Source organism: Sabethes cyaneus, chromosome 1 (genome assembly GCF_943734655.1).
Source record: "Sabethes cyaneus chromosome 1, idSabCyanKW18_F2, whole genome shotgun sequence".
NCBI classification, from domain to species: Eukaryota; Metazoa; Arthropoda; class Insecta; order Diptera; family Culicidae; genus Sabethes; species Sabethes cyaneus.
Genome location: NC_071353.1, coordinates 133,939,731 through 133,967,218, shown reverse-complemented (window position 1 = coordinate 133,967,218; position 27,488 = coordinate 133,939,731). Strand labels below are relative to the sequence as shown.

The 27,488-nt window shown below is 42.2% G+C and overlaps 1 protein-coding gene across 1 annotated transcript; it reads left to right on the top strand.

The window, feature by feature from the left end:
- The first annotated feature begins 55 nt into the window (after window positions 1–55).
- On the top strand, window positions 56–25,223 carry LOC128736663 (sushi, von Willebrand factor type A, EGF and pentraxin domain-containing protein 1-like). The gene is made up of 9 exons (XM_053831154.1): window positions 56–92; window positions 10,054–10,745; window positions 10,816–11,740; window positions 11,798–12,061; window positions 12,125–13,407; window positions 20,562–20,706; window positions 20,767–22,677; window positions 23,459–24,940; window positions 25,007–25,223. Exons 2-9 carry the CDS (start codon window positions 10,131–10,133, stop codon window positions 25,165–25,167), a joined length of 6,786 nt encoding a protein of 2,261 aa, XP_053687129.1. The 5' UTR covers window positions 56–92; window positions 10,054–10,130; the 3' UTR covers window positions 25,168–25,223.
- The last annotated feature ends 2,265 nt before the right edge of the window (window positions 25,224–27,488 follow it).

The window sequence follows — 27,488 nt, the reverse complement described above, 5'->3', positions numbered from 1 at the left end:
GAGTGACCCTAAGAAACTGTAGTTTTTGATTATGGAATTTGCTCAATTGCTTCACCAATTTCAAAGAGGAACCTGACAGGTGACATTATAAGGTAACAGAATTTTGACTGATTCGACTGAAAACTGACTCCATTTCCTAGATAAGGATTGAAGGTATATTTTCCAACTACAACTTAATAAATAAGCCTTCGAAATATGAACCCCCTGATAGGAAATGGAGCAACTTTATACATAACGTCAAAGCAACATAGCTTGCGTATCTGTCCCTGGTGATTGCAGACTCTTGGGCAGGTAAGACGTATACTTTGTTTTAACAGCTGTTTTTTGAGTCGAGTGATTTGTACAACGTGATATGTGATGGCATCTGGCATGTAACCCGCATGCCATCGGACATTTACTGGGGCATATTTTTTTGAAAAAATAAAGCATTGGTAATTCAATGGAGGCGCACGGTTTACTACTTTCCATTACAAACAAATATATATATGTTTTCAATAAAAAAATAACTAGAAATATCCTAATTTTTCATAACGAAGGACTTTCCAAAAGACGAAGGAAATGGTAGAAGATAGTAATGAAACATAAAGAGACGATTTGGACTGCAGCAGCTCAGGAACTTGTAAATTGAGTGCGTACAAAGAAGATTCATTAGTGTATAGTTAGGTATGAGGGATTTACCATGGCGAGATCCCGTTAATCTTCCCCCGTTACCGTTTAATTAGACTAGACACGGTCGGCCTTATTTGTGGCTATTGAAAGTGCTCAACGGCGACATTGTTGTCAATATTGAATTTTCTCGCATCACAACGTGATGCTGAGCCATCCTCAATGATTATAAACCTGTTTCACCGGACGAACTTTTATCGTTATCGTTTGTTTTGAATAGCGTTTTGTGTACGAATTTTCAATAGTATTGATAACTTACTTATTTAGTTTATTGGTGGCGGTCCGTCATCGATCCTGTGCCGAACGAATTATGATCCTCCAGTACTGTCGGTCCTGGGCGGCCGTTCTCCAATCCTCTCGAAAACCAGTTAAGGGGAAACCGAAAATGGCTCAAAGATGACTGAATAAATAACTACCGTTCGATGCATGTATTGCTCTGTGCCTTAAAAATGCATCTGTATTGGCAGCGCACGCTTTCGCCACGTAATCAGTGCTTCCAGTGCTGTTATAATATCCTAAAACTTGTCATTCCATATATCGATCTGCTGTATATCACCAAACGCTCAGCAAAATATAATTACTAGTGGAAAATAAATTTAACTGATCATATAGCTCATTATGTGTTCATAAAACGCATAATCTGGAATTAGTTAATAGATATTTGGTTGCGCACATATTTCGTTGCACTAGCGTTTTCCGAAAAAAGAGCACCACGGTCTCAAAGTTTGGCCACATCAATGAGCTTTGAAAGAGCTTTCAACTTTTGCCGCATCGATAAGCTTAGAGTGAAGTAAACAAATAAAAAGATGACCAGAAATCAAAACCTGGCCTGCAATGCAGACGGATTAATTAACCATCCTATTGATCCTATGCATTATTCAGTTGCTGCTGCAAATCTTAAATGAGTCGGAATGTCTTGATAAAGAAAACAAACCATATTTTGGGATGTTCGTAGTCGGTGCGGTTGGATGCTGATCAGCTGAGTTTATGTTTGCAAGCTATCTGCTATTTGACATATATTACCAATACTAATGCAACATGCAAAAAAACGTTTCGGTTTTTGATGAACGCATAAGATGTACAGTACAGTGTTTGCCGCTCTAACACAATAACGTTAGTCACTTACGGTTTCTCCTTAACTCGTCCTTAACAGCGCACATCCCTTGGGTGCAGGGTCTACCTCGATATCTGCGGCCTCTTCCTGGCTCTCTGCTGAAAAAAGTTTTAGCTACTCTTTCGTCCGGCTTTCTGGCCACATGCCCAGCACTATATCAGCATATTTGTACAACTCGCGGTTCATGCGTCTACACCACACTCCGTTGTCCATTTTGCCACTTTGTATTGATCGCAGAATTTCTCGCTCAAAAACCACAACCACTCGTCGGTCAGCTTCCTTTAGCGTGCATGATTAGTGTTCTGTAGAGCGCTAGTTTTGTGCAAATTTGGAAACTACGGTACTTCAACAGGCTACGTAATCCGCAGAAAGCCCTATTCGCGGTTGCAATTCGTCGTTTCACTTCGCGGCATACATCGTTGTCACATGTCACGAGCGTATCAAGGTATATGAATTTCTCAACTATTTCATATCGTTCCTCATCCAGCTCCATCTCGGCACCAACACCGTTCGGACTCCCACGTTCCCTGCCAGCAACTATGTACTTCGTTTTGGCAATGTTAATAGTAAGTCCCAATTTCGCAGCTTTCCGGACGGTTTTCCGGACAAACTGACGCGACTGATCAGAGTTACATTGGATCGAGTGATGTGTTTCGTGAGATGTGATCTCTGAGACACTCTCGAGTCCCTTCGAGACGCGGCTAGGGTTGAGACAAGGTGACGGTTTATTCTGCATGCTGTTCAACATCGCTCTTGAGGGGGGTGATCCGACGAGCGGGCATCGAAACGAGAGGCACGATTTTTACCAAGGGTAGCCAACTTCTAGGCTTTGCAGATGACTTCGATATCATAGCCAGGAACTTTGCGATGGCAAACGCGCGTCTCCCACGGACGGTAACCGTTGACGGCGACGAACTAGAAGTGGTAGAGGAGTTCGTGTATTTGGGATCGCTGGTGACCGCGGACAACAACACTAGTAAGGAGATCCAGAGGCGCATTCAAGCAGGAAATCGGGCCTACTTTGCCCTTCGTAAAACGCTACGATCAGGACGCATACGCCGCCGCACGAAGCTAACAAAACCCTTATTAGATCGGTAGTTCTTTATGGATTTGAAGCCGTGACGCTGCTCACGAAGGACACGCGCCCTTGCCGTGTTTGAACGGAATATATTTGGCGGAGTACAAACTGAAAGCGGAGAGTGGCGGAGGCGTATGAATCACGAACTACAGGCACTGCTTGGGGAGACTTCCATCGTACATCTAGTGAAAGTTAGCAGGCTATGGTGGGCCGGACACGTCGTAAGGATGCCGGACCACAGTGCGATGAAAATAGTCCTCTTCAACAACCCCACCGGCAGCAGGGTCAGGGGGGCCCAGCGTGCACGATGGCTCGCCCGAAAGCGATTTGCGACTTCTGAGACGACTAGGAAATTGGCGACGAGTGGCCTAAGATCGAGTTGAATGGAGACGAGTGCTTGAAACAGCACGAGCCACCCCAGCTCTATGCTGAAGAATAAATCTTGCAGCTTGCCGTTAAAAAGCGACTCGAATATTTTGCCTTTCTATCGCCCCTCTAGTAGATGTTGTACTTGAAAGAAGTGCCTGCAATAGGGTCTACTGCGCGGAACTCCCTGTCTCCGAAATTCGGCCATCGAACTTCCCGAATAGCAGCGATCTCTACTCCGAGTCGATGTAACTTTGTACGAATTTTCCAATCGTTATCCATTAATCGTTTCCTTGTTCTTTGCCAATTGATCCGTTCCGTATTTCTATTTTTGTTTTTCGTAATCAACCTTACCTGGGTCGCGATACCCATATCCCGCTGTTGAGTCTGAAAACTTAGGTGTAGCTAGCGGAATATAGCATTTCATATTTGGCCGCTCGCTCCAAAACAGACGCTGTTTGAGCCACCCTCACCTGAGGAACAGGTGCTCAGGTTCGCACCTTCTAACTTAGCTGCTCCAGTATGTACATGAAGCATTTCCGGGACCATCGATCGTCATCGCTCACTGAGATCTTCGATGAGGCGCTAGGTAGGAGGTGATAAACCGCTTCATTGCTCACTTTACTTTACTTTTTTGGCCACAATCCACTTATCGAATCAGTGCCGAATTTCGCAACCGTCTTCTCGTTTGTCCACGTGTATTTACAGGTGTACGTGATCACATCGTGGATGTTACTTTGCTCCTTCAGGTTCTTTCCAACTTATTCACCGATCCGCTCATCAGTTTACCGAGTGTACTCTGCAGCAACTTCTTCCACTGATAACCACCCAATGCTCAGTCATATTTTCTTCAATGGTCTCGATTTGAATATATTGGACAACTAGGTGCGATTCTGGGTCCAAGATAACGTTTGGTCCCCGGAAGGGCCGTACATCTACGACATCCGAAAATTCCAACCATCAAACAGAACGTGGTCGATCTCGTCATTAGGGTATTTTCAGATATACTTCTAATTGTTCCGTCCTGCTAAATAGGTACCACAGATTCTTCGGGCTGCAATTTGTATCCCCTATGACTGTGTTTATGTCATGTACTGGGCACTCGCTATATGTCTTTTCGAGAAGATCATAGAACTCTTGCTTCACGTCATCCGGGTTTGTCGTTCGTCGGGGAGTCCGACTCCATACTTTCCCAAGTAACAAATTCAATTTTAAGATGCACTTGAAGAGGTTTCCAGCATTTGCTCCTTAAAACCGAATATAAAACTTGCAATTCTACAAATCTGCGATAAAACAGCCATAAAACCCTTATAAATCTGGAGAGGCCAACACTACAGAAGGTTCTCAAGAATATTTCCAAAGGTCCTTTTAAAACTTGTAATTCTTATCGATATGTATTTATAGTGACTTCCAAGAGTCTGTTAAAACTAAAAGAAAACCACCACAAGTGTTGATAATTTTATGGTTGTCGTCTTAAAGAACACTTGCAAGACATCATACACTTTTCACAGTCTGAATTTGTTTAAATTGACTAAAAGCTATGAGAGAAAAAGCATTCACAGATATTGCTTTTCCAAAATGGATATAAATGAAAGTTGAAAATAAAAGCAGCTGCTTTGTTGTCAATCAATGAGAAATTTTTCATGTCACGCTCAGTTTGTCGATGTTTTGTGACATGAAAGTTAGAAAATTTTAACGCGCCGGTTATTTTCGCTAGATTATTTAAAAATTTAATTAATAAAAAAAAATCAATAATTTCATGAAGAAGTTGATAGCTACCAAATTTTAAACAAATTGCGGCAAAAAGTCTTTTAAGTGTCCGGAGATTTATTTAAAAATATAAGATCACTTATGGTATTGTATAACAACATATTTATAAACGCACATATGCAATTGGCTAGAATTTCAAAAGTAATCAAAACAGTCCTGTTCGCCATTTTTTCAATGGTTTTATCTAAATCAACCTGAAGGTGCATATTAGACTAACATTTCTTGCACAAGACAAAGAATAATATTCCAAGAGATCGATAAGTTTATCAATACTTATTGTATTCTTGAAGAAGACAAGTTGTGCTTGAACAAGAATTGTTTGAATTACTTAAACTTGATCCAAGTTTTTTGCCAGATAGTCACAAAGAAAACGTCAACAAAGTGTCAATGTAAGATGTTTTTTGTGCTGGAGGTTCACCTACTTATATTGAATTTAATATTTTTTAAGTACAGCAGTCATTATGATTACCAATACAAATTGATTTTAAAAATTAAAAGAGGGCTGCACGGCAGTTCCATGCGTAAAGTTTAATCTGCAAAATTTTTTATATACTTTGTCGTTACAACCGTCTTTAAAAAAATATGCTTCAACTGCTTCAACCCCTTCGAACATTTCCCCAACACCGGCTAATGACCTCTATATTCAGTTTAAAAAATACAAACAACTCTACAAACCGGCACCGGCACCGCCTCCGTCAAAATACAATCCAACCAAATTTTCTAATAACATACAAATCTACCATTGATGCATCATCACCGGCATAGTCCTTCCTCAGCTCATTTGGAAATCTTCATTGTTTTTTGAGTTTCCATTAAAATATCCATATTTGATCCATTTTCTCCTGGTTCAGATGCCCATTTTGACAGATCAGTTGTTTACGCTCGAATGTTCTTTCTTCAGAGTATGATTTCTCTTACAAGAATCTACGGTTTTAAGACGGTTTTATGGTAGTATTGTTAAGACAAACCAATCTTGCAGAAGAATGTCATAAATTTTTGTCAAAACTATTGCTAGGTTTTAAGGAGCGTCGTTTTTGAGCAGAAATCAAGTATCCTTTAAAACCACTTATAAGGTGAATTACACTTATTGATATTTCAGTTTTATGCGTGTTTCTTCAAGTCTCCTTCAATCATACTTCAGAAATGTTAATCAAATAAGATAACATTCACTTGAGGTAAAACATTATAAAACCTGATAGATTTTGCAATGCTCTGATAAAACTACTATAAGAAATGCATAAGACCAATTTGCTATTGGATTGTTACTTGGGTTGCTTTATTGCAGCCACTGTAGATGTGCCATTTGTGATACACGCAATTCCTGAATAGCTGCAACCTCAACCTTCATCCTCTGCAACCCACTTGGTAGGAGACCGCGCGGGCTGGATCAAGTAGAGTCCGGACATTCCAAGTACCGAAGGGGGAATCATCGTTCTCGTGTCAGTATGGGACGCAAAACAGAACTGTCACGATGGTCCTCCGGCGACACGGGGGTTGGTCAGGCCTTACAAGCCATCCGTAAAACATGCCAGTAAAGGAAGCAAATAATTTATCTAGGGACCGGAACAATCGGCATAGACCAGGGTAACGAAAAAGGACTAACGATTGGAAACTTAAAACACGAAACTGCAAATCTCTCAATTTTCTGTACCCGGAAGTACCCGCATCCTTTCCGACTTATTAAGGGTCCGAAAGTTCGTCATTGTGGCGCTGCAGGAGGTATGCTGCAAGGGGTCACCGGTACATTCGTATGATACTGGATTCACTATTTACCAGAGCTGGGTTGAACTTTTATCGTTATGGGCGACATGTAAAAGGGCGTGATTGACTGGTGGCCAATCGAGAGCCGTATGTGCAAGTTGAAAATTAGAGGCCGTTTCTTCAACATTAGCATTATCAACATGCACAACCCACACCTAGGAAGGGACGAGGAAGATAAGGACCCCAGTAAACCATTTGGTTTATATATCTCGATTGCAACTGAGATATACGAAATCATATCTGAACGAAAAAGTTATATTTCACGCCATATAAGAGCATATATGTACCAAAGTGGAGGCGATATACGTGCGAAAATTTTGACAACTATTTGTAATTCTATTTTGCGTAGTTTTTATAACACGCGACTAAATACTCCTGGATATATGACATAGATATAATCAAATATTGCAATTGTCTATCCTGCTTTATAATTCACAGTCATGAATTGTATATGAAGACACGCACGACTGCAAAGCAACTTATTGTTCACTTCGATTTGACATACTCTAATCATTATACAACTCCAATATGAAATTGACATGAAAACGATTTAATGTGAACTTTCTATTACGATTTTGTGTTATCTGGGACGCTTGTTACGCGCAGTTTAAACGTGAAAACGACAACTGCCTAACACATGACGTCAAAATCGTCATCGGAGGCCTCAAAGCTCAGGTTGGCCAGAAGGAGGAATTCAGACCGGTTATTGGAAAGTTCAGCGCATACCCGCTTACGAAGGAAAACGGCCATTTGTCTTCGTTGCCTCCAAAAATATAACTATACGAAGTACCTACCCCTGGAAGGCACTGCTTGGATATCATCGACGTCAGAACCTATCGTGGTACAAACATCCATTCTGACCACTACCTTTGGATGGTTAAAGTGAGCCAAAGACTTTCCATTGTTACCAACATTCACTACAGTCGCCCGCCACGGTACAATCTGGAACGACTCAAGTTACGTGAGGTCGCTACTGAGTAGGTACGCGCAATCAGTGTTGCGAAGCTCACATATGCGTACTCATTCTAACGAACGCACCAGCATAAGCATCCCTTTCGAACTCTCGCTCGTACTTATGCATGCATTGCGACGAGTTTTTGAGGGTGTGGGTTTAGCTAACAACTACGGTCGTCGCCTTCGTTCATCGTTGCAGCCCGAGCAGCTGAAACCGATTACTCGCGAAGGTTTGCACTTCCGCCCGTGAGTAGAATCGAGGGTGAGAATGAAGAAGAAAAGGAAAAGTAATGCAAAACCTGTATCCAAGTGCGCCACTATGCCTCACGGGTAGCTGATTGCTCGGGAGTTATTTGGCTCGCGAATAAGTTATGCAGGAAGACGATGTGAGGATGTGCTTGCGCGAGTGTGTAAGTAGCAGAATGTCTGCGCATAGCAACGGTGGCTGTTTGTTTTCCGCTTGCGTGTACGGCGTAAATGGTGCTATGCTGTTCATACCCACTCGCGTGAGAGTAGACAACGTTGGCTTCTCGCTCGATTTGCAACTTTGATACCTTGAGGCTGCGCTACCGGGTGAGGAAGAGCTAAAAGAAGCCCCTCGCGAGGACTACTGGGACAGTGTTGAAGCAGCCATCAACGGTTTGCCTGGAGGAGTCGACGTAACGACTGGTTCGACGAGGAATGCCAGAGGATGTTAGATAAGAAGCATCGATGCTGCAACAGACGACCCGCCATGGAACGATATAGACAGAAACTAAGACAGCAAACCCAGTTTTTTCGGGATAACAGCCGCCTGGAAGAAATGAAGTGCGAGGACATGGAACAGCTGTATCGTTCTCAGAAAACGAAAAAAAATTGCAAGAAACAACGTATCCCGCAAAGGTTTTGTGCTGCGAGCCGAAACATGCCGAGATAAAGACGGAGGGATATTGTCGGATGAACGCGAGGTGATCGAAAGGTGGAAGCAATGAGCACCTAACCGGCGCGGGGACGGAATACCAAGACAGTAGAGAGAATTACTACATCAGTACAGCGGATGATGGTGATGTGCCCACCCCCACAATAGGTGAAGTGATCGAAGCCATCAAGCAGCTTAAGAACAGCAAGGCAGCTGGCAAAGATGGTATCGCAGCGGAGCAGCGGCAAGATAGGCCTGGATAGGTTGGCTACCCGTCTGAACCGGCTCCGGCTGATAGTCAGCATCTGAGAAACATCTGGGTTTAGTGGACAGGCGATCGACAACGGACCAAACCTTTGTACTGAGATAGACCCTTCAAAAGTGTCGCGAATACCAAGTCCCTACACACCATTGATAGATTTCAAGGCGGTCTACGATACTATCGACTATGACGAGCTGTGGAAATTTTTGAACCCAAACGGCTTTCCCGGGAAGCTAACAAAACGGATTACGGCCACGATGGATGGTGTACATTGCCCGTTTGAAAAAGGCAGGAGACTTCGACAAAGCGATGGTATTTCCTGTCTCCTGTTCAACATCGCGCAAGAATGTGTTATGAAACGTGCGGGTTTCAACAAACGGATCACGATCTTCAATAAATCTAGCCAATTTATCTGTTTCGCAGACGACGTAGACATTGTCGGAAGGACGTTCCACGCGGTTGCAGAGCAGTATACCAAACTGAAACATGAAACAGTAAAGATTGGATTAGTGGTGAATACGTCTAGAATCAAGTAACTGCTAGCAGGAGTAACCGAGCGCTGTCGAGCTCGCATAGGCAATAGCGTGGTAGTTGAGTTCAAGGTGGTGGACGAATTTATATACCTCGGGTCATTGATGATGACGCAGACGTATTTTTGCCGGAAGTCGTGCTTACTACGAACTTCACAAGACCCTAAGGTCTGGTAAGCTTACCCCGTACCAAATGTACCATGTACAAAACGCTAGACCGGTAGTTCTCTACGGGCACGAAACGTAAACGTATGTGAGAACGGTGCATGGAGGAGAAAGATGAAAAATAAGCTGGCGCAGCTCTTCAGCGAACCCAGAATCCAGAAAGTTGCTAAAGCTGGTAGGATAGAATGGGCGGGACATATTGTCGACCTTAGTTTGCACTGACGGTACGCGTTATCCATCCGTTTACCAGTCAAGAGGTTTCAAAACGATTCAGTGAAACCGAGGATTCAATATACAAAATTTAGTCATTTTTTGTAAATTATTACGACGTGCGGCTTGTAGATTTTACAAAAGGAACAATTACTTTAAATAAATATGTTTAAAGTTCAATTTATTTGAACTATTAAAAAATATGTAAGCAAAACGCTCACACACTGCAAAAATACTACGTAAACGAATAACCACATAAAAGCAAATTTCTCTCTACAGTTTACCCACAGACACATCGAAAAGTTTTCTTATCTACAACGCCACTCGGTTGCACTAGCAGCAGCTAATCTGGCGGTATGAATGTGCATCGGGCGCCACGCTGTCTGGCAGCGTTGTTTACAATCGTCCTTACTCTCGTCGCTACCACCCGTTGTGCACAAACAACAACAACAACCCATGCAGTCGAGCCCCCCGTGAGAACATCAGCTGAAGCGATAACAACGTCGACGCCGCCACCGGCAGAAAGTGCTGACGATTATCAAGAGTACGACGACTCGGTTACGCTACCGTCGGCACTAGACCTTTCGGAGACTGTGGCAAACGAGGGCAACATAATAATGTCATTGCCCAGCGGTGGCGCTGCGCGGGAACTTCCGGTGAACGGCGGTGGCGCCGCCGCTGCCATCTCGCTGGAAGACCTGACCGTTAGTAACGAAATACTGAAGAACGAGAATTCGGTTATCAAGCACAAAGTGGACCGACTGAGCGGTGCGTTCAAGAAGAATGTGGAAAAAATTAAAACCAAACACAAGCGGGTGGATATTGTGTTTCTCATTGACGCCAGTTCCAGCGTGGGGAGAGCGAACTTTCTTAGTGAAATTAAGTTCGCTAAAAAGCTGCTGTCCGATTTTAACGTTAGCTACAATTACACACGTGTTGCGGTGGTTACGTTCAGCTCGCAGAAGAAAATTGTAAGTTTAGCAGGATGTAATGTATTTTATTTTTTTTTTTGTAATATTTTTTTCCCTTTCGTGAGGGCAGTTTCGACATGTTGATCAAATTTCGCAATCTATAGAAGACAATGATAAATGTATGCTTCTTAACTATCAAATACCTAAGATTGAATTTAGTGGAGGCGGTACATTCACTTACGGGGCACTGAAGGAGGCGGAAGGTATTTTTAAAGAAGCGCGAAAGGATAGTAAGAAAATAATCTTCCTTATTACCGACGGGTTTTCCAACGGGCGGAATCCAATTCCGCTAGCGGAAACTCTTAAACGTAACAATGTGACCATTTATTCGATCGGTATCCAGAGTGGGAATCTTGCTGAATTGTACAACATATCCAGTTCGCCTGGAGAGAACTACAGTTATCTGCTGGATAGTTTTAGCCATTTTGAAACTTTGGCACGCAAGGCCCTGCATAGTGACTACAAGAGTGGAGAGAATATAGCCGTCAATTCCAGTTTGTGTGACGTGCTCTGTTCGGATGATTCCAAATATTTGAATAACGAATATGTCGGTTGCTGCGATAAGGAAGCTACTTGCAGCTGCAGTACAAGTTCCGGCCATTATTCGTGCGTTTGTCGTCCTGGTTACTTCGGGCTTGGACTGCACGGTTCGTGTAAACCTTGCCCCAACGGTACGTACTGGGATGAGCAAAGTCAGTGTAAGAATTGCCCGGATGTGAACCACGTTACACTGGCGTATCCAGCAACCAATACAAGTGACTGCATCTGTAAGAATGGCTACAAAGCGGATGAAGCTGGACGCTGCGAAGTTATTACATGCCCGGAACTTACTCCACCGGAAAATGGTTATTTCGTGAAGCAACCATATGCTTGTGGTCAGGTTTTGAATGCTGCCTGTGGGACCAGGTGCCAGTCGGGTTACCAACTGGTAGGCGACAGTATACGTCTCTGCCAGGAGAACGGTTCATGGTCCGGAAATGACCCTAAATGCGTTTGTAAGTAACCTGAAATGACTGATGGCAATGAAACTTCGTGCAAATTTTTTTTTCTAGTGAAAACATGTCCGTCCCTTAAAATTCCATACTACGGTTTAGTTGTGTGCAAAAATACAGACCTGAATTTATTTTTCGATTATACGCCCAGAAATAAGTCGTTTATTGCAAACTACAGCATATCGATCGATCGTTCTACCGAACGCATGCCCATTGACACGGACTGTACAATCAAATGTGGTCATGGATTCTATCTTGTAGGATCGAATAGCCGTAATTGCTTGCCTCTGGGCAAGTGGGATGGTTTGGAGTCTGCATGCAAACGTAAGTTCAAATCCCATCAATATAAGATTTTACTTTACCAATCCATGCCCATTTTTTTCACAGAAATTCTCTGTCCACCTTTACCCAAAATACCATTCGGAGAGTATGATCCCACGGATTGCGCGGAGCAAAAATCTGCTCACGGTTCGAATTGTACCCTAATTTGCAATTTCGGCTTTGAACTGAAGGGCGGTCCATCTACGAAATCTTGCGGAGGTAAACGGAACGGTGTCTGGACGCATAAGATAAAGACGCCTCGCTGCGTGGACGTTACTCCACCGCATCTTATGTGTCCGAATAACTATACCCTTCTAATGCACGACGATTTTAACTACGCCATTGTGAAGCGACTAAACCGGCCCTATGTGTTCGATAATGGAGGCGATAATTTTACATTCTGGTCGAAACCAGCGATCAAGGAACAGGGCACCAAGCTGTACAATGGAACACATCTGTTCACTTACGTTGCGGTTGATTCGTTCAAAAATAAAGCAAAGTGTAATTTTACAGTCACCATTATCGACCGAACGGTACCTGTTTTCGAAAACTGTCACGATCCGCCAGTTTTCTACATCACATCGCAGAAAAATAAAAACGAAACCTTCGTGGAATGGGACGAACCAACGGTGTATGATAATTCCAATGATAAACTAACACTCACCGCCAGTATGGCTTTCGGGTACTACGACGTTGGAAGCTATCAAGCACTTTACCAAGCCAAGGACAGCTCCGGGAATGTGGCAGAATGTTCTATGAACATAACGGTCAAGGAATACAAATGTGATAATTTAGCCTCGCCACCAAATGGACAAACTATCTGTGCAAAAAATGCTTCCCATACATGGTGCGAAGTGACGTGCCATTTCGAGTATACCTTCCTCGATCATGAAAACAACACGCTGATCCTTTTCTGTGACAACCGCAGCCCGAAGTGGGCCAACGAAACCGTACCGGACTGTACGGCGCTGGAGAAACCTTCGGCGGTTGAGGAAATCATCACCATCGGGCTGGGAGCGGATTCCGAATCGCTTTGCGGCGACGAAGCCGCGAAAACCGAAATTGAAAGTATGCTGCTGAACGGCATGAAGGATCACCTATGCGGAACGCAAACGGATTGTTCGATCACCACCGCCATACCAGCTTGCGAAAACAGCGAAACCGAACCGGACGAAAAATCCAAATATCACATCGTTAAACGGGATGTTTCTGTCGGGTCGAAAGGCAAACCAAAACGGCCACCGGGAAAGCGGGATGATAAGGCAACGATTAAAATAAACGTTTACACGAAGTTGTCGAAGCGGCTCGGTTTGTGGAAATATGACGGGAAAAAGTCGGATAATATTAAGGTAGGCATCGCAGGGTGAAAAAAGGTAGGTGGTTACTCAATGTTACTTTTCACTACTCACACACATTTCGTACTTTTCAAAGCTTAAATCTTACTGCTCATCAATCGTCAAAGCAACGTCGTATGCTGTCAAGAAAGGGGAACTCATATGTTAGGAGCGGCTCAAAACAGTGTCTGATCTTCATATTATAGGTGTTCGTTTATCGTCATCGTGGCTCGTCTCGGTGTGGGCGAGACAAGGCTTGTAAAATCGTCTTGTAAGTTGCCACCATAAAAAATTGAAGAGTCGCATTGAACAGCCGCTAGTTTAACGTCCAGCAACTCTTATCCATACCTCTTAGTAGTACTAGTCAAAATACGAGCAATCTCAGTGGAGATCGGGTAACGAACTCTCATTAAAGCTAATATTACATACCGACAGGGTAGGCTCTCGACAGTTTAACGATTTCTCAACCAAGTGAGCAGCACACGAAAGCATGTTAACCGAAGCGGGCGACTGTATTAAGAAATGTGTTGTTTTTGCACTAAACCTAAGATGGCAACCACATCACGAGAGTCGGTAGCGTGGACCTAGTAAAGTAAAGTGCTTAAACAAGGCTGGTAAACGGCTGGGTAATGCGTACCATCGGTACCTTGCACACTGGGCATAAAAGAGACCCTATAGTGGTTCAAAGCCTCATACCCAGCAACTTCTATCCCTGCCTCCTCCTGTTATCAACCGGGATACGAGAAACCTCGGTGAATATCGGGTAACTGACCCCGGTGAAAACCAAGGCTGTATGCTCCCAGAGAAGAGCTCATTCGAGTTACGTTGGCCCTCCGGTGATACTGTGGGATTTATTGCGGGCTTTGCAAACCTGAACCACTAAAAAAAACCAAGGTAATGAACGATGTAAGTAATAATGACTCCAATCGGAACAATCGGTAAAGACTCAAGCGATGAAAACGGACTAACGATTGGAAATTAGAATTGGAATTTTACGCGCAGTAGGAGCGCGAATACGACCGCTTCCCGAGACATGATGTCAAAATCATCATCGGGAGCTGTAAAGTTCAGAAGGAGGAATTTAAACCAGTGCACAGTGGTCCAATCAGCGAAATTCGTGATCGTGTGATATTGCGCCTAAACGTGAGGTTTTTCGCATATAGTATCTTTAGGAACATTTCTTGGTATAACAAGCCCCTTCTTGTGAGAGAAATCTTTAGGTGATTAATTCCCTTAATAGTGAGATACGAAATTTATTTTTTCGTATATTCGAGATACAGGTTTAGTACTTTTGGCAAAGTTGTAGTAAATATTAATACAAACAACTTTGTCAAAGACACCATACTTGTATCTCTTCATGGAAATTGTCTATGAAGCGTTATTCATGAACAGGTCCTTCAAAACAGTTTTTAAACCCTGAGTTATTCTGGTCAACTTTTACGTGTTCATAGTGTTCTAGAAAGTTGTTTATTTTGCTAAAATCAACGTTTTTGTAGAACATTATTATACGTGATTTTCTGAAATTTCGGAGATATTGAGCATTTTTGATTGAAAATAGTACTACTTTGAGCTTAAATATTTCCCAAGGCAAATGGTGGCAGATCAAACAACTCGTATTTAAAAGTACAACAAAAACATGTGTTGCTTATTTTATTTTTTGTTTGAATAAAGTTAATTGTTAACTAGTTGTCAATTCGTGTTTTCTAATTAAATAGACTAAAAAGTCATTCCGAGAAAATTCGATCTTCTGTGACTGTTGTTGAAATTCGGTCATTTGGATTTCGGCCATTCGTGATTCGACCATTTGTGTTTCGGCCATTTGGTACCAGCCCATTATGAGTGGGATCTTTTGAAAAGACACCAATCGAAGGTATTGAACAAAACAGACTTAAGTTAGTTGTTTGAAAGCTTTTCTGTTATTAATTGCGTCAAATAATTTTGAGTCTACATTCATTTTCGACTCGAAAATAGGCGAAAAAATTGCTGGTAACTCAACTTGTTAGAAAGAGATTGTCAACATAAACAAAATGGCGTTTATTGCATCCGAAGTACATTTTAATTGTTCGATAAACATGACTGTGAAGGATTTTTAAAACAATTATAACTTTTGAGGATACAAACAGATACAGTCAATTGACATTTGATTTTAAAGGTTTTCTGTTGTACTTTTAAGTAGGAGTTGTTTGGTCTGCCACCATTTGCCACCTTGGGAATTATTTAAGCTCAAAGTAGTACTATTTTTCACCAAAAATGCTCAAAATCTCCGAAACTGCAGAAAATCACTTATAGTAATGTTCTACAAAAACGTTGATTTCAGCAAGATAAACAATTTTCTAGAACACTATGAACACGTAAAAGTTGACCAGAATAAGTTAGGGTTTAAAAACTGTTTTGAAGGGTTTGTCCACGAATAACGCTTCATAGACAATTTCCATGAAGAGATACAAGTATAGTACCTTTGACAAAGTTGTTTGTATTGATATTTACTACAACTTTGCCGAAAGTATCAAACCTGTATCTCGAATGTACGAGAAAATAATTTTCTTATCTCACTTTTAAGGGAATTAATCACCTAAAGATTTCTCTCACAAGAAGGGGCTTGTTATACCAAGAAATGTTCATAAAGATACTATATGCGATAAACCTCACGTTTAGGCGCAATATCACACGATCACGAATTTCGCTGATTGGACCACTGTGCAGTGCACAAATTTAAAAGTACAACAAAAACATGTGTTGCTTATTTTATTTTTTGTTTGAATAAAGTTAATTGTTAACTAGTTGTCAATTCGTGTTTTCTAATTAAATAGACTAAAAAGTCATTCCGAGAAAATTCGATCTTCTGTGACAGTGCAGTGCACAGTGGTCCAATCAGCGAAATTCGTGATCGTGTGATATTGCGCCTAAACGTGAGGTTTATCGCATATAGTATCTTTATGAACATTTCTTGGTATAACAAGCCCCTTCTTGTGAGAGAAATCTTTAGGTGATTAATTCCCTTAAAAGTGAGATAAGAAAATTATTTTCTCGTACATTCGAGATACAGGTTTGATACTTTCGGCAAAGTTGTAGTAAATATCAATACAAACAACTTTGTCAAAGGTACTATACTTGTATCTCTTCATGGAAATTGTCTATGAAGCGTTATTCGTGGACAAACCCTTCAAAACAGTTTTTAAACCCTAACTTATTCTGGTCAACTTTTACGTGTTCATAGTGTTCTAGAAAATTGTTTATCTTGCTGAAATCAACGTTTTTGTAGAACATTACTATAAGTGATTTTCTGCAGTTTCGGAGATTTTGAGCATTTTTGGTGAAAAATAGTACTACTTTGAGCTTAAATAATTCCCAAGGTGGCAAATGGTGGCAGACCAAACAACTCCTACTTAAAAGTACAACAGAAAACCTTTAAAATCAAATGTCAATTGACTGTATCTGTTTGTATCCTCAAAAGTTATAATTGTTTTAAAAATCCTTCACAGTCATGTTTATCGAACAATTAAAATGTACTTCGGATGCAATAAACGCCATTTTGTTTATGTTGACAATCTCTTTCTAACAAGTTGAGTTACCAGCAATTTTTTCGCCTATTTTCGAGTCGAAAATGAATGTAGACTCAAAATTATTTGACGCAATTAATAACAGAAAAGCTTTCAAACAACTAACTTAAGTCTGTTTTGTTCAATACCTTCGATTGGTGTCTTTTCAAAAGATCCCACTCATAATGGGCTGGTACCAAATGGCCGAAACACAAATGGTCGAATCACGAATGGCCGAAATCCAAATGACCGAATTTCAACAACAGTCACAGAAGATCGAATTTTCTCGGAATGACTTTTTAGTCTATTTAATTAGAAAACACGAATTGACAACTAGTTAACAATTAACTTTATTCAAACAAAAAATAAAATAAGCAACACATGTTTTTGTTGTACTTTTAAATACGAGTTGTTTGATCTGCCACCATTTGCCTTGGGAAATATTTAAGCTCAAAGTAGTACTATTTTCAATCAAAAATGCTCAATATCTCCGAAATTTCAGAAAATCACGTATAATAATGTTCTACAAAAACGTTGATTTTAGCAAAATAAACAACTTTCTAGAACACTATGAACACGTAAAAGTTGACCAGAATAACTCAGGGTTTAAAAACTGTTTTGAAGGACCTGTTCATGAATAACGCTTCATAGACAATTTCCATGAAGAGATACAAGTATGGTGTCTTTGACAAAGTTGTTTGTATTAATATTTACTACAACTTTGCCAAAAGTACTAAACCTGTATCTCGAATATACGAAAAAATAAATTTCGTATCTCACTATTAAGGGAATTAATCACCTAAAGATTTCTCTCACAAGAAGGGGCTTGTTATACCAAGAAATGTTCCTAAAGATACTATATGCGAAAAACCTCACGTTTAGGCGCAATATCACACGATCACGAATTTCGCTGATTGGACCACTGTGCAGTGATTGAACGGTTCAGCGCAACGAACGAAAAAGCTCTTTACTTGTCGACTTCAACGCCTCTAAGAACATAACCATACACAGTACCTTCTTCCAGCATAACCTCCACCATCGGTACACATGGAGATCACCCAACCAGACGGAATCATAAGTCGACCGACCACGTTCTCGTAGATGGTCGGCACTTTTCAGACATTATCGACGTTAGAACCAATCCGAGCGCTAATATTGATTCGGATCACTGCCTAGTGATGGTAAGGATACGTCAAAAACTAACTGTTGTGAACAACATACGATACCGGCGCCCGCCACTAATTGTCAAGATTTGGGATACGGAACGACTACCAGAGGAGTGAAAAGACGTGGTTATTTGCCCCATCTACAAGAAAGGCGATAGTCTGGATTGTGAGAACCACTGTGCGATCCCTGTCTTGAATGCCACCTACAAAGCGCAGCCCCGAGTCATCTTTCATCGACTATCACCAATGGATTTGTGGGAAGTTATCAGGCCGGCTTAATAGAGGGTCGGTCTACAACGGACCAAATCATCACCCTACGGCAGATCCTCCAGAAGTGCCGCGAATTCTGAGTCCCCACGCATCACTTGTTCATTGATTTCAAAGCCGCATATGATAAAGTGAACCGCCAAGCTCACTAGACTTATCACGGCTACGACGGATAGGATCCAATGCTGTGTAAGAATCTCGGGTGAATTGACGGACCCATTCGAATCTCGCAGGGGGCTTTGACAGAGAGATGGTGCCTGCAATTTCCACCATGCTATTAGCAGTCTAGTTCCCACCGTAAGCTCCTATCACAATGCAATCGATAATCGTCTATCTTCTCGGTGGAAGCAACAGGGCAATCATACAACAAATAATTTTGAAATTTCCCAGTTTCATCCAGTCTACCATTCTTCTCACCAAGCGCTCCTCCACTTTAATAAAAAAAAAACATTCCCGATTTTTCTCGAACATCTCCCAATACGCTCAAAATTATCGACAAAACTCGCGACAAGGCAGCCCCTCGCGGTTAAACATTCGATAAACCTGTCAGTTGCCGAGAACTGCGCGCACGTCCAGCCGTTAATGATGCCGCAACCGCGGTCCTAGGTGAAGAAACCTTACGTGCACGAAATAAATGGTTTAACGCGAATGCCGACAAGCCATGGAGAAGAAAAAATGAGATTAGTAAAACTATCGTAATATTGCCACGTGGGAGAATTTGGCCAAGTATCGACGAGCGCGGAATGAGTTGACCACGAGCCTGAGGAAGAAAAAGCGGCAGAAGGGGGACAGAAATCGTGAAGAGCTATTCCTGGTTAATGAGACACGCGAGTTTAATGAAAAGGTGAACCAATCTTGCAAAGGATACATACCGAAGTTTGATATGTGTAGGGACGAGGAGGGGAATCTGGTCACAAACAAGCGCGAGGTGTTCGGCAGAAGAAAGCAGTTCTTGGATGGGCATCTCGATGACGATATTACAGAAGGAGACAAAACAGAAATTAACCTAGGAGTGCCTACAAACGATAACAGTGTGTCGGCTCTCGATCTTGAAGAGATCCAGCGAGAGATCTGTAAGTTGAAGAATAACCAAGCCGCCGGAAAAGACCGACTCCCGGCAGAACTCTACAGATGCTTCTCAGATCTTGTTATGCTATCTATCCGCAATAGCAAGAGGTTTCGTAAGGCAATATTAGGCAGGCTTTATGGGTGCCCATGTTACTACGGTTGAAGTTATCGCTGTCCAACAAATCCTCCAGAATTGTAGGAAGTACGACATCCCTACGCATCATATTTTCGTAGATTTCGTGGAGTTAGTAGATTCAACGACGCATCCAAGCTAGAAATTGAATATACTTTTCCCTCCACAAGATGCTTTAGCCAAGGAGCATACGCCACCGCACAAAGCTGACAATACCATATGCAAAACGCTAATCTGACCGCCAGTCCTCTACAAATTGAGACTGTAACTTTGCTTACCGAAGACACGCGCACTTGCCGTATTTAAACGAAAGGTGTCGCGGACTGTTTTAGGTGGAGTACAAATGACATGCGGAAAGTTGGAGTGCAAATGGCAAGCGCAGAGTTGCAGGCACTACTTGGAGAGATTCTCGTCGCCGGCGAAAGTTGGGGGACTACGGTGCGCCGGCCACGTCGCAAGGATGCCGGACAACTGTGCAGTGAAATCCGTGCTCTTCATGAACTTCACCGGTATGCACCATGAATAGAGAGGTCAGACACGCTAGATGGCTCCACCAGGTTGGAACCGAATAGCGTCTATCGAGACGCTCAATGAACTGACGACGATTAGTCCAGGACCGAGTACAGTGGAAAGAAATTCTTGATACAGTAGGAGTAATCCCGGCTCTATGCCATTAGAAATAAGTGTTCCTTCTGATTCCTGGTTATGCACTGGTTCACTTCTTTCGAAGACTTCGTAAAATTGGCTTTAAAACTTGAATCATTTGAAAAGATTAAACATTTTTTCTAGACGGAATTCGAAAATTTCCTGAAAGCTCATAAAAAGTAATGCAGTTCATCGCTGGCTCCGATGGACAATACTTTAATTAATTTGTTGATCTATTTTGGTTTTGAATTAAATGAGTCTTCGGCCTTACAAAAACGGACCGAATATATTTAATAATAGCCTGAGATAGTCTGTATGTCTGATAGTGACAATTATTTCTTATACTTCTAGAAAATTAAATCCGAATTACAAAACATCAACAACAACGAAAGACTCCGGAAAAGGTTAGGCGAATTAAATATGGATTTAAGCGTACTGAAGCTAGACGAATCGATCCGTTGTCCAAACGGTAGTGTTGCTAAGAAGCTTGTTTGCGGTAAGCCCAATAACTCCAATTCCTGCTGAACATACAGAATAATTCGCTTCTACTTTTCAGCCCAATGCCCCAGAGGAACTTATCACAATCACACCACTAACGTGTGCACTTCCTGTCCGATAGGCAGTTACAACGAACTCACCGGACAAACCGATTGCGTTTATTGTCCACCAAATCATTCCACCCGCAAAATGAACAGCAAAAATTCCTCGGAATGTAAACCACAGTGTCCACCCGGAACGGTAGCAAAACTTAAAGTAATGAAAAAGGATAAAAATCAAAAGTATCACAAAAGCCTTATGCCGTTTTGCCGCAAATGTGAACCAGGTGAATACCAGGCCCTTTACAACCGGATCCACTGTGACCGATGCCCACCCGATCATATCTCTCCGCGTGGATCAACCGCCATAACGGACTGCGTACCGAAACGTAGTCGACCTTGCGAAGCGGAGCCACCGGTTTGTGGTCCACACGGTCAGTGCATCCCCGAACCAATCAATGACTATCTGTACAGTTGCACCTGCAACGAGGGTTTCGTGGGATCGCACTGTGAGAAGCAGCTTGACATTTGTGCGTCGGCGCCCTGCTATAATGCTGGAACTTGCATACCGTTGAACGCTACCGCATTTCGTTGCCTCTGTTTCTCGTCGTTCGATGGACCACTTTGCGAGAGATTCGTCGATCCTTGTTGGTCGGGATTTTGTCAGAATGGAGGAAGCTGCATTGAAAGCGAAGGACGTTCGCTGTGCGAGTGCCCCACTCCGTTCGAAGGAGATCGTTGTGAAACGGTGAAAAACTACTGTTCGCCCAATCCGTGCGAGCATGGGGGTGTTTGTAGCAGTGACGCTGAGGGGTATAGCTGCTCCTGTTCGGCAGGGCGAATGGGTAAACGATGCCATTTGAAACCCTGTGATTATCTGCCGTGTCCAACGAATTCCATATGTGTGGATGTCAGTCGGATCGATGCTAACAAGTATAGTTATCAATGCGCTTGTCCGAAAGGTTTAAGAGGATTTAACTGTACTGAGGTGGATAATCCTTGTCATCAGAATCCTTGTAGAAATAATGGAATTTGCAGACCGGTTAAGCTTCGCGACCCCAGCGTCGCAATTGGGCAACACACGGACGTGGATGGTGATGAATTGTATACGAAAGTTTCGTGTGAGTGTCCGCCATATTTCTACGGCTCTTCCTGTGAGGTTTTCACAACTCCAGATTTTGTTATATCGTTTGAGAACTCGGGAATCACCAACTACGTTAAGATGGATGGTCCAAGACAAAATTTATCGGAAATCTCGCTTTGTACGTGGATTCAAACGAATGATGATTTTAACTATGGCTCGGTCATCTCTTACGCCACATCTCGGATGGACAACGAGTTCACCTTTACCGATTATAGTGGATTTGTGCTCTACATTGCTGGGCAATACGTTGTGACTAATGTCTACATCAACGACGGTATGTGGCATTTCATATGTCTAACGTGGACCAATCAAAGAGGAATATATGAAATTTTTCTTGATGGCGAACTGCAGACGACCGGATATGACCTCAGCAGTGGCAAAACAATTGAAGCCAATGGATTGTTTGTCGTTGGACAAGAGCAAGATTCACTGGGTGGTGATTTCAGTGAATCGGAGGCATTTGTAGGGAAACTAGCTTATCTGGACGTGTGGAGTCGAGCTCTCAGCGGATACGAAGTAAAGGAACTGTACTACAGCTGTGAACCGTACCAGGGCGATCTCATAAAGTGGACGGATTTGAAATTTAGACTGATGGGTAACATTCGGTTGCAGAGATCCGAGTTCTGTCGGGCTTGCGAGAGGAATCTGACGCTGCAGAATGGCTATATCGAGTACTACGAAAACCGTGCCTACCTTCGATGCGACGAGGGTTACAAATTGCACGGAGCGCTCGAGGTGGTCTGTCTGCGTACGTCCCGGTGGAGCAAGGCTAGCAGCTTCTGCAAACGTAAGTCGGATTCAGGTTTTCAGCTAATGGTAATTCAGTACAAACGCTGGCGTGCCCAGGCTGGGACACGTGTCCCACCTTCTACAACAAATTTAATATATTTCAAGTCTAATTTAATGTCCTATTTTAGTCTAATTCCAAATGTAATTTAATCCCAATTTACCTTCGACTTTAGATCCCCTTTCAAGTGCAATTCAATTTTTAATTTGAAGTTCAATTAAAGTCCAATTGCGATGTCCCATTTTAATGCCAATTTCAAGTTCGATTTGATTCCAGGTCCCCAAGTCCATTTTAAATCCAATTTCAAGTCTAACTTAGTTTCAATTTCAGATTCAATTTCGAATACAATATAATGTCAAATTTTAAGGCCGAAACCAAGCCTAGTTTCAAACGCAATTTGTAGTCCAATTGAGGTCCCATTTCAATGTCCCATTTTAAAGTCAATTTTAAGTTCAATTTTATTTCAACTTTGTCTCTGATCGCAAATTCAATTTAATGTCCTATTTTAGGGTCAAATTCAAGTTCAAGTTGCGATTTGAAGTCCTCTTCAAGTTTGAAGTGCAGTTTTACATATCCCATTTTAAATTCTTAATAGTGGAATTCCAAACTTTTTTGTGATAAATAAATTAATTGCGTAAATTGATCCACCGCCCTCCGATTGCTTGGTAATTATCTGTCTAAAGCATATACCTTTGAGAGGTCGGTGTTCCACCTTCTGTCTATGTCCGGGTACGCCATCAGTGAGTACAAATAAAGTAGAGCTTGATTTTTTTTCTTTCAGTGATACGTTGTGGCTCATTGGGGTCTATTCTCAACGGGCGCGTGATTATGTCAAAAACCAGTTACAACGGTATAGCTCGATTTGTTTGCGACGATGGCTTCTACATTTCGGGAGTCGATTCCGCGCGGTGCACACTGAATGGTACCTGGTCGGCTCCACTACCGGACTGCATTAGTACGGTAAAGTGTCCCGCACTGAATGGCACGGAAAAACTAAAAATAATATACGCCTCGGAACGGGGAGTTCTCGGCCAGAATTTTACAAGCTACGCCGTCGGTACGTTGGCGGAAGTAGAATGCACGGATGGATCTGCCTATCTAGAAGGAGAAAATCTACTTTCATGTTTAGATACCGGTAGTTGGGACTTAGCACTTCCTCGTTGCGTGACACTGGAAGCCAGAGAGATTACCACCGAGATCTACTCGAAGCCGCCAAATGAAAGATCCAAAGCACCAAATATAATAAAGGTCAATCGACGTACAGACATCCGCTTTTGGAAACAACTGAAAGATTATTTATTCTACGGCTGTCAACCGGTGGATCCGAACAGGCTGTCCCATTTCTGTCAGGATGCGGAACCCCTCCCGGAACTGGATGATCTGACTACATTTGATTTAGCGGGTTCTTCGAACGAGCATCGAAACATGGACAGTAAACTACTGGAAAAGTTGGAAAAAACTACCAAACCCGAGAAAACCTTGACAGTGTACAACTTGTTGGACTACATTCTATACGGCATAACAGATCCAGCCGAAAAACCACAACGTATGACGAGAGAAGCGGAAAGTGCTTATCGATTTATAATATGTTTATTTATCGACATTATTATGATGGACCGAGAGGTACCCTTGGACCAGGAGATTGTCGTGGATATAAGCAGCCGAGAAAATACGAATGAAAAAATAAAAAGTCTCTTGAAAAACGTTGTTCAACCAATCTACGAAGCGTTCGTGCGTGAGAAGGAAGAAGGACGACAGCGTGAGGTTGAAAATCAGCGAAATGCGCTGAAGAAGATTCTTTCTCTAGCGGAAGTGCAGCAGACTGCAATCCGCCAATGTAAGCTGAACTCCATTCCCGACCCCCCAATCGATAGTAAAATCATTGCGATCGAAAGTAGTACAGTGGACCTACGTGTCTTGGACATAAGAGTTGAAACTCTCCGAAAACGCACCGAAATATTGGTCACGGGAGATCGGGTACGATATGGTTGTAATATTGGTTTCACCATGAAAGGTTCGGGTTATGTCGAGTGCACACCGGAGGGTCAGTGGAGCTATTTCGAAAGCTTCTGTGAAGGAGTTCTTTGCCAACAGCCACCGGTGCCCACGGGGATGGAAATCGCAGCCAGCTCAATGGATTCACAGTATTACTATGATGACGAAATCGAGTATCATTGTCAGAATGGTTACACAATGCAAGGACATCCGATTATCAAATGTTCCGTCGATGGGCAGTGGTCCCCGATAATGGCACGGTGCACAAGTAATTGCTAGTTGGTGTAATTTTTTGATAACGATATCCTATTGAGATATTTTCTTTTATTTTTAGAAATATCGTGCGGTAAACCAAAACTGTCAAGCTCAGCCAAAATTATCGCTGGAATTTCATATCAGTTTGGTGAGACCCTGAAAATACTCTGTGAAGGCAAACGATTGATTGAAATCTCATGCTTGTCCACCGGAAAATGGAGCTCTTTTATGGATTGTTGAGCAAAGCAGAAGAGGAGGAATATGTTCGTTAATAGATATACTCTAGTGGTTTAATAAATTACACACTTCACTCTAACATTTCTGTTATCCACAGCTTGGTGATAAAAGTTGCACCTTTACCTTACTCTCCATGAATAGCCTGAGTTATACATCTTGTAAGACATTTCTGAAAAGGCCTGCAAAATAGCCGGAAAACGAATAAGAATGGTCTGGTTTAAAATTCTCTATTCCATTACATTCGATTCGTTCATACCTAGTTCTTTTCGAATCGAAATTTATATAGGTACAGTTAAATTTGGTTTTGAACGAGATACTGAAAGGGAGATCCCGCAATTTATAATAATTCCCGTTATTTCTGTGTGGTACGATGATCTAAAAGAAAATTAAAGATCTTTGAGTTTCTTTTCTAATTACTAATAAAAGTCGTAAAATTTCACAAAAGTTTAACAGACAGAATAAAATTAGCTTAATTTCTGGATCGAAGCGTCTCACTCTACACTGGCCCAGGATGTGAAAATGCGCGAGATAGTTGAAGTTGGAACTTCCAAGGAACAATAAACCGGTATCAAACACGAATTTTTGCACCACCGATGCACTGATTTTCGGGGGGCTCTGTAGTCGTTAGGTTACCGAGTCTGCTTTGACAAGTGAATGATCGTGGATTTGAATCTTAGTAGAATCAGACCATTGGATGTCAAAGTGACTTTAGCATGGGTTTATTCTCAAGCCCCTCATCACCCTTCCTTCATGCTGAAATCTATACTATCCCGATATGGTCTAATAACCAGGCTCTTAAGTAAGGTAATCCTCAACCGGATCTAAGGGAAGATCAACACTACTTTCCGACGGCAGCAAGATGGATTCCATGCTGGCCGATCATGTGTAAACCACAGCACTCCACAGTATATTGAAACAGCGTAACTAACTTTTTACTAACCTTACTCATGTCGTAGTTCACGTGTTACTGCGCCACAGTTGCGACTCGATCTGGCGGCATTTCTCCATCCGCGCTGCCTTCCGCTCTGGTCGTCACCCGCGGATAACGGTCCTAGCTCGTGCCCGACGTTGTCCCGGACGCTCATGTGGATTTTCTTTACGCCGAACTGAGTTATGTATACGAAAGACCGAATTGTTGCGCGTACTATTCCGCGAGCTGGTGTTTACCCCCTGTCGTACTCGATGCTAACTGATGGTACTGCTATGATTGGGCCCGAATTACTGGCCAATTTGCCTGTTTCACAATCGTCATGCAATGGACGTGCTCTACGATAGAAGTCTTCCCTTCTTTTTTCACTATTTGACCTATATGTTTTTCTGTGCAGTGTGCTGAGAACGGGCCTTCGGAGGATTTTAGCGGAGGATTGCTTTGTCGCGCTGCGACGCGAATCGCCTGTGGAATAGCCTCTTCTACCATGGCTGTCGTGAATAACCGCACTAATGTTTTTGTTCCGCGAACCGGATCTTCACAAGCCTTTCAATGACCCGCACATGTTATTTCTTAAAAAAAGCACGCTCAAAGTCTTACTATTTTACCCATTTTACCGTTATCTTCGAACAGCGTCTCGACTTAATAAGAAACTTTCTGTTGCGTATTTTGAACATTCTCCTTGAAGTTAGCAAAAACTGCGAAGCCACAATCCATCAAACTTCTAATCCCTTCAATAATTGATAATAATAATAATAATTATTATGTTCCTTTTCAGCTGATCTGTAAAATTAAGCAATGTTTACATTTTTAAACTCGAACAACAAACAATCATAGATGTTTCCATAGCAACTCTAGTAACTCCATCAGGGCGAACTCGACACTCCTGCAATCATTGGCGAACTAGTGCTTATTTCTAGCGGGGGCTAAAGCCCCTGGCATCTTTTTCAACCATTTTATTTGGTCGGCCAGGTCCATTTTCTAGGGGGGAGGGGGTGGGGTCCTAGAGGCTAAATCTCTCATAGAGGGGGCTTAGCCCACTTAGACCCCCCCCTAGTTCCGCCAATGCCACCCGATTTAAATTTTTGGATAAAATATGAATGTTAATAAATTTCCATTAGAGAAAAAGGAAATAATCCAAGAAATAATCAGTTTTCAAACTTCCCTCCCATTAGTTCTAAATATCTCTAGTGGTCTTTAGCTACCGCAAATCTTAGTAAATCCAGAGAAAAATTGAAGTTTTCGGAAGGGAGAATGAAATAGGTAGATAGATATTTACTAAACATTTTTTGATTAGCGGCTGTTTAGAGCTGATTCAGGAACGGTTTCGTTTGTTTAAAAACAGTCCGAAGAATTTTGGACTAAATAGCGGTAATCCGCAATGGGTTGTGGAGAC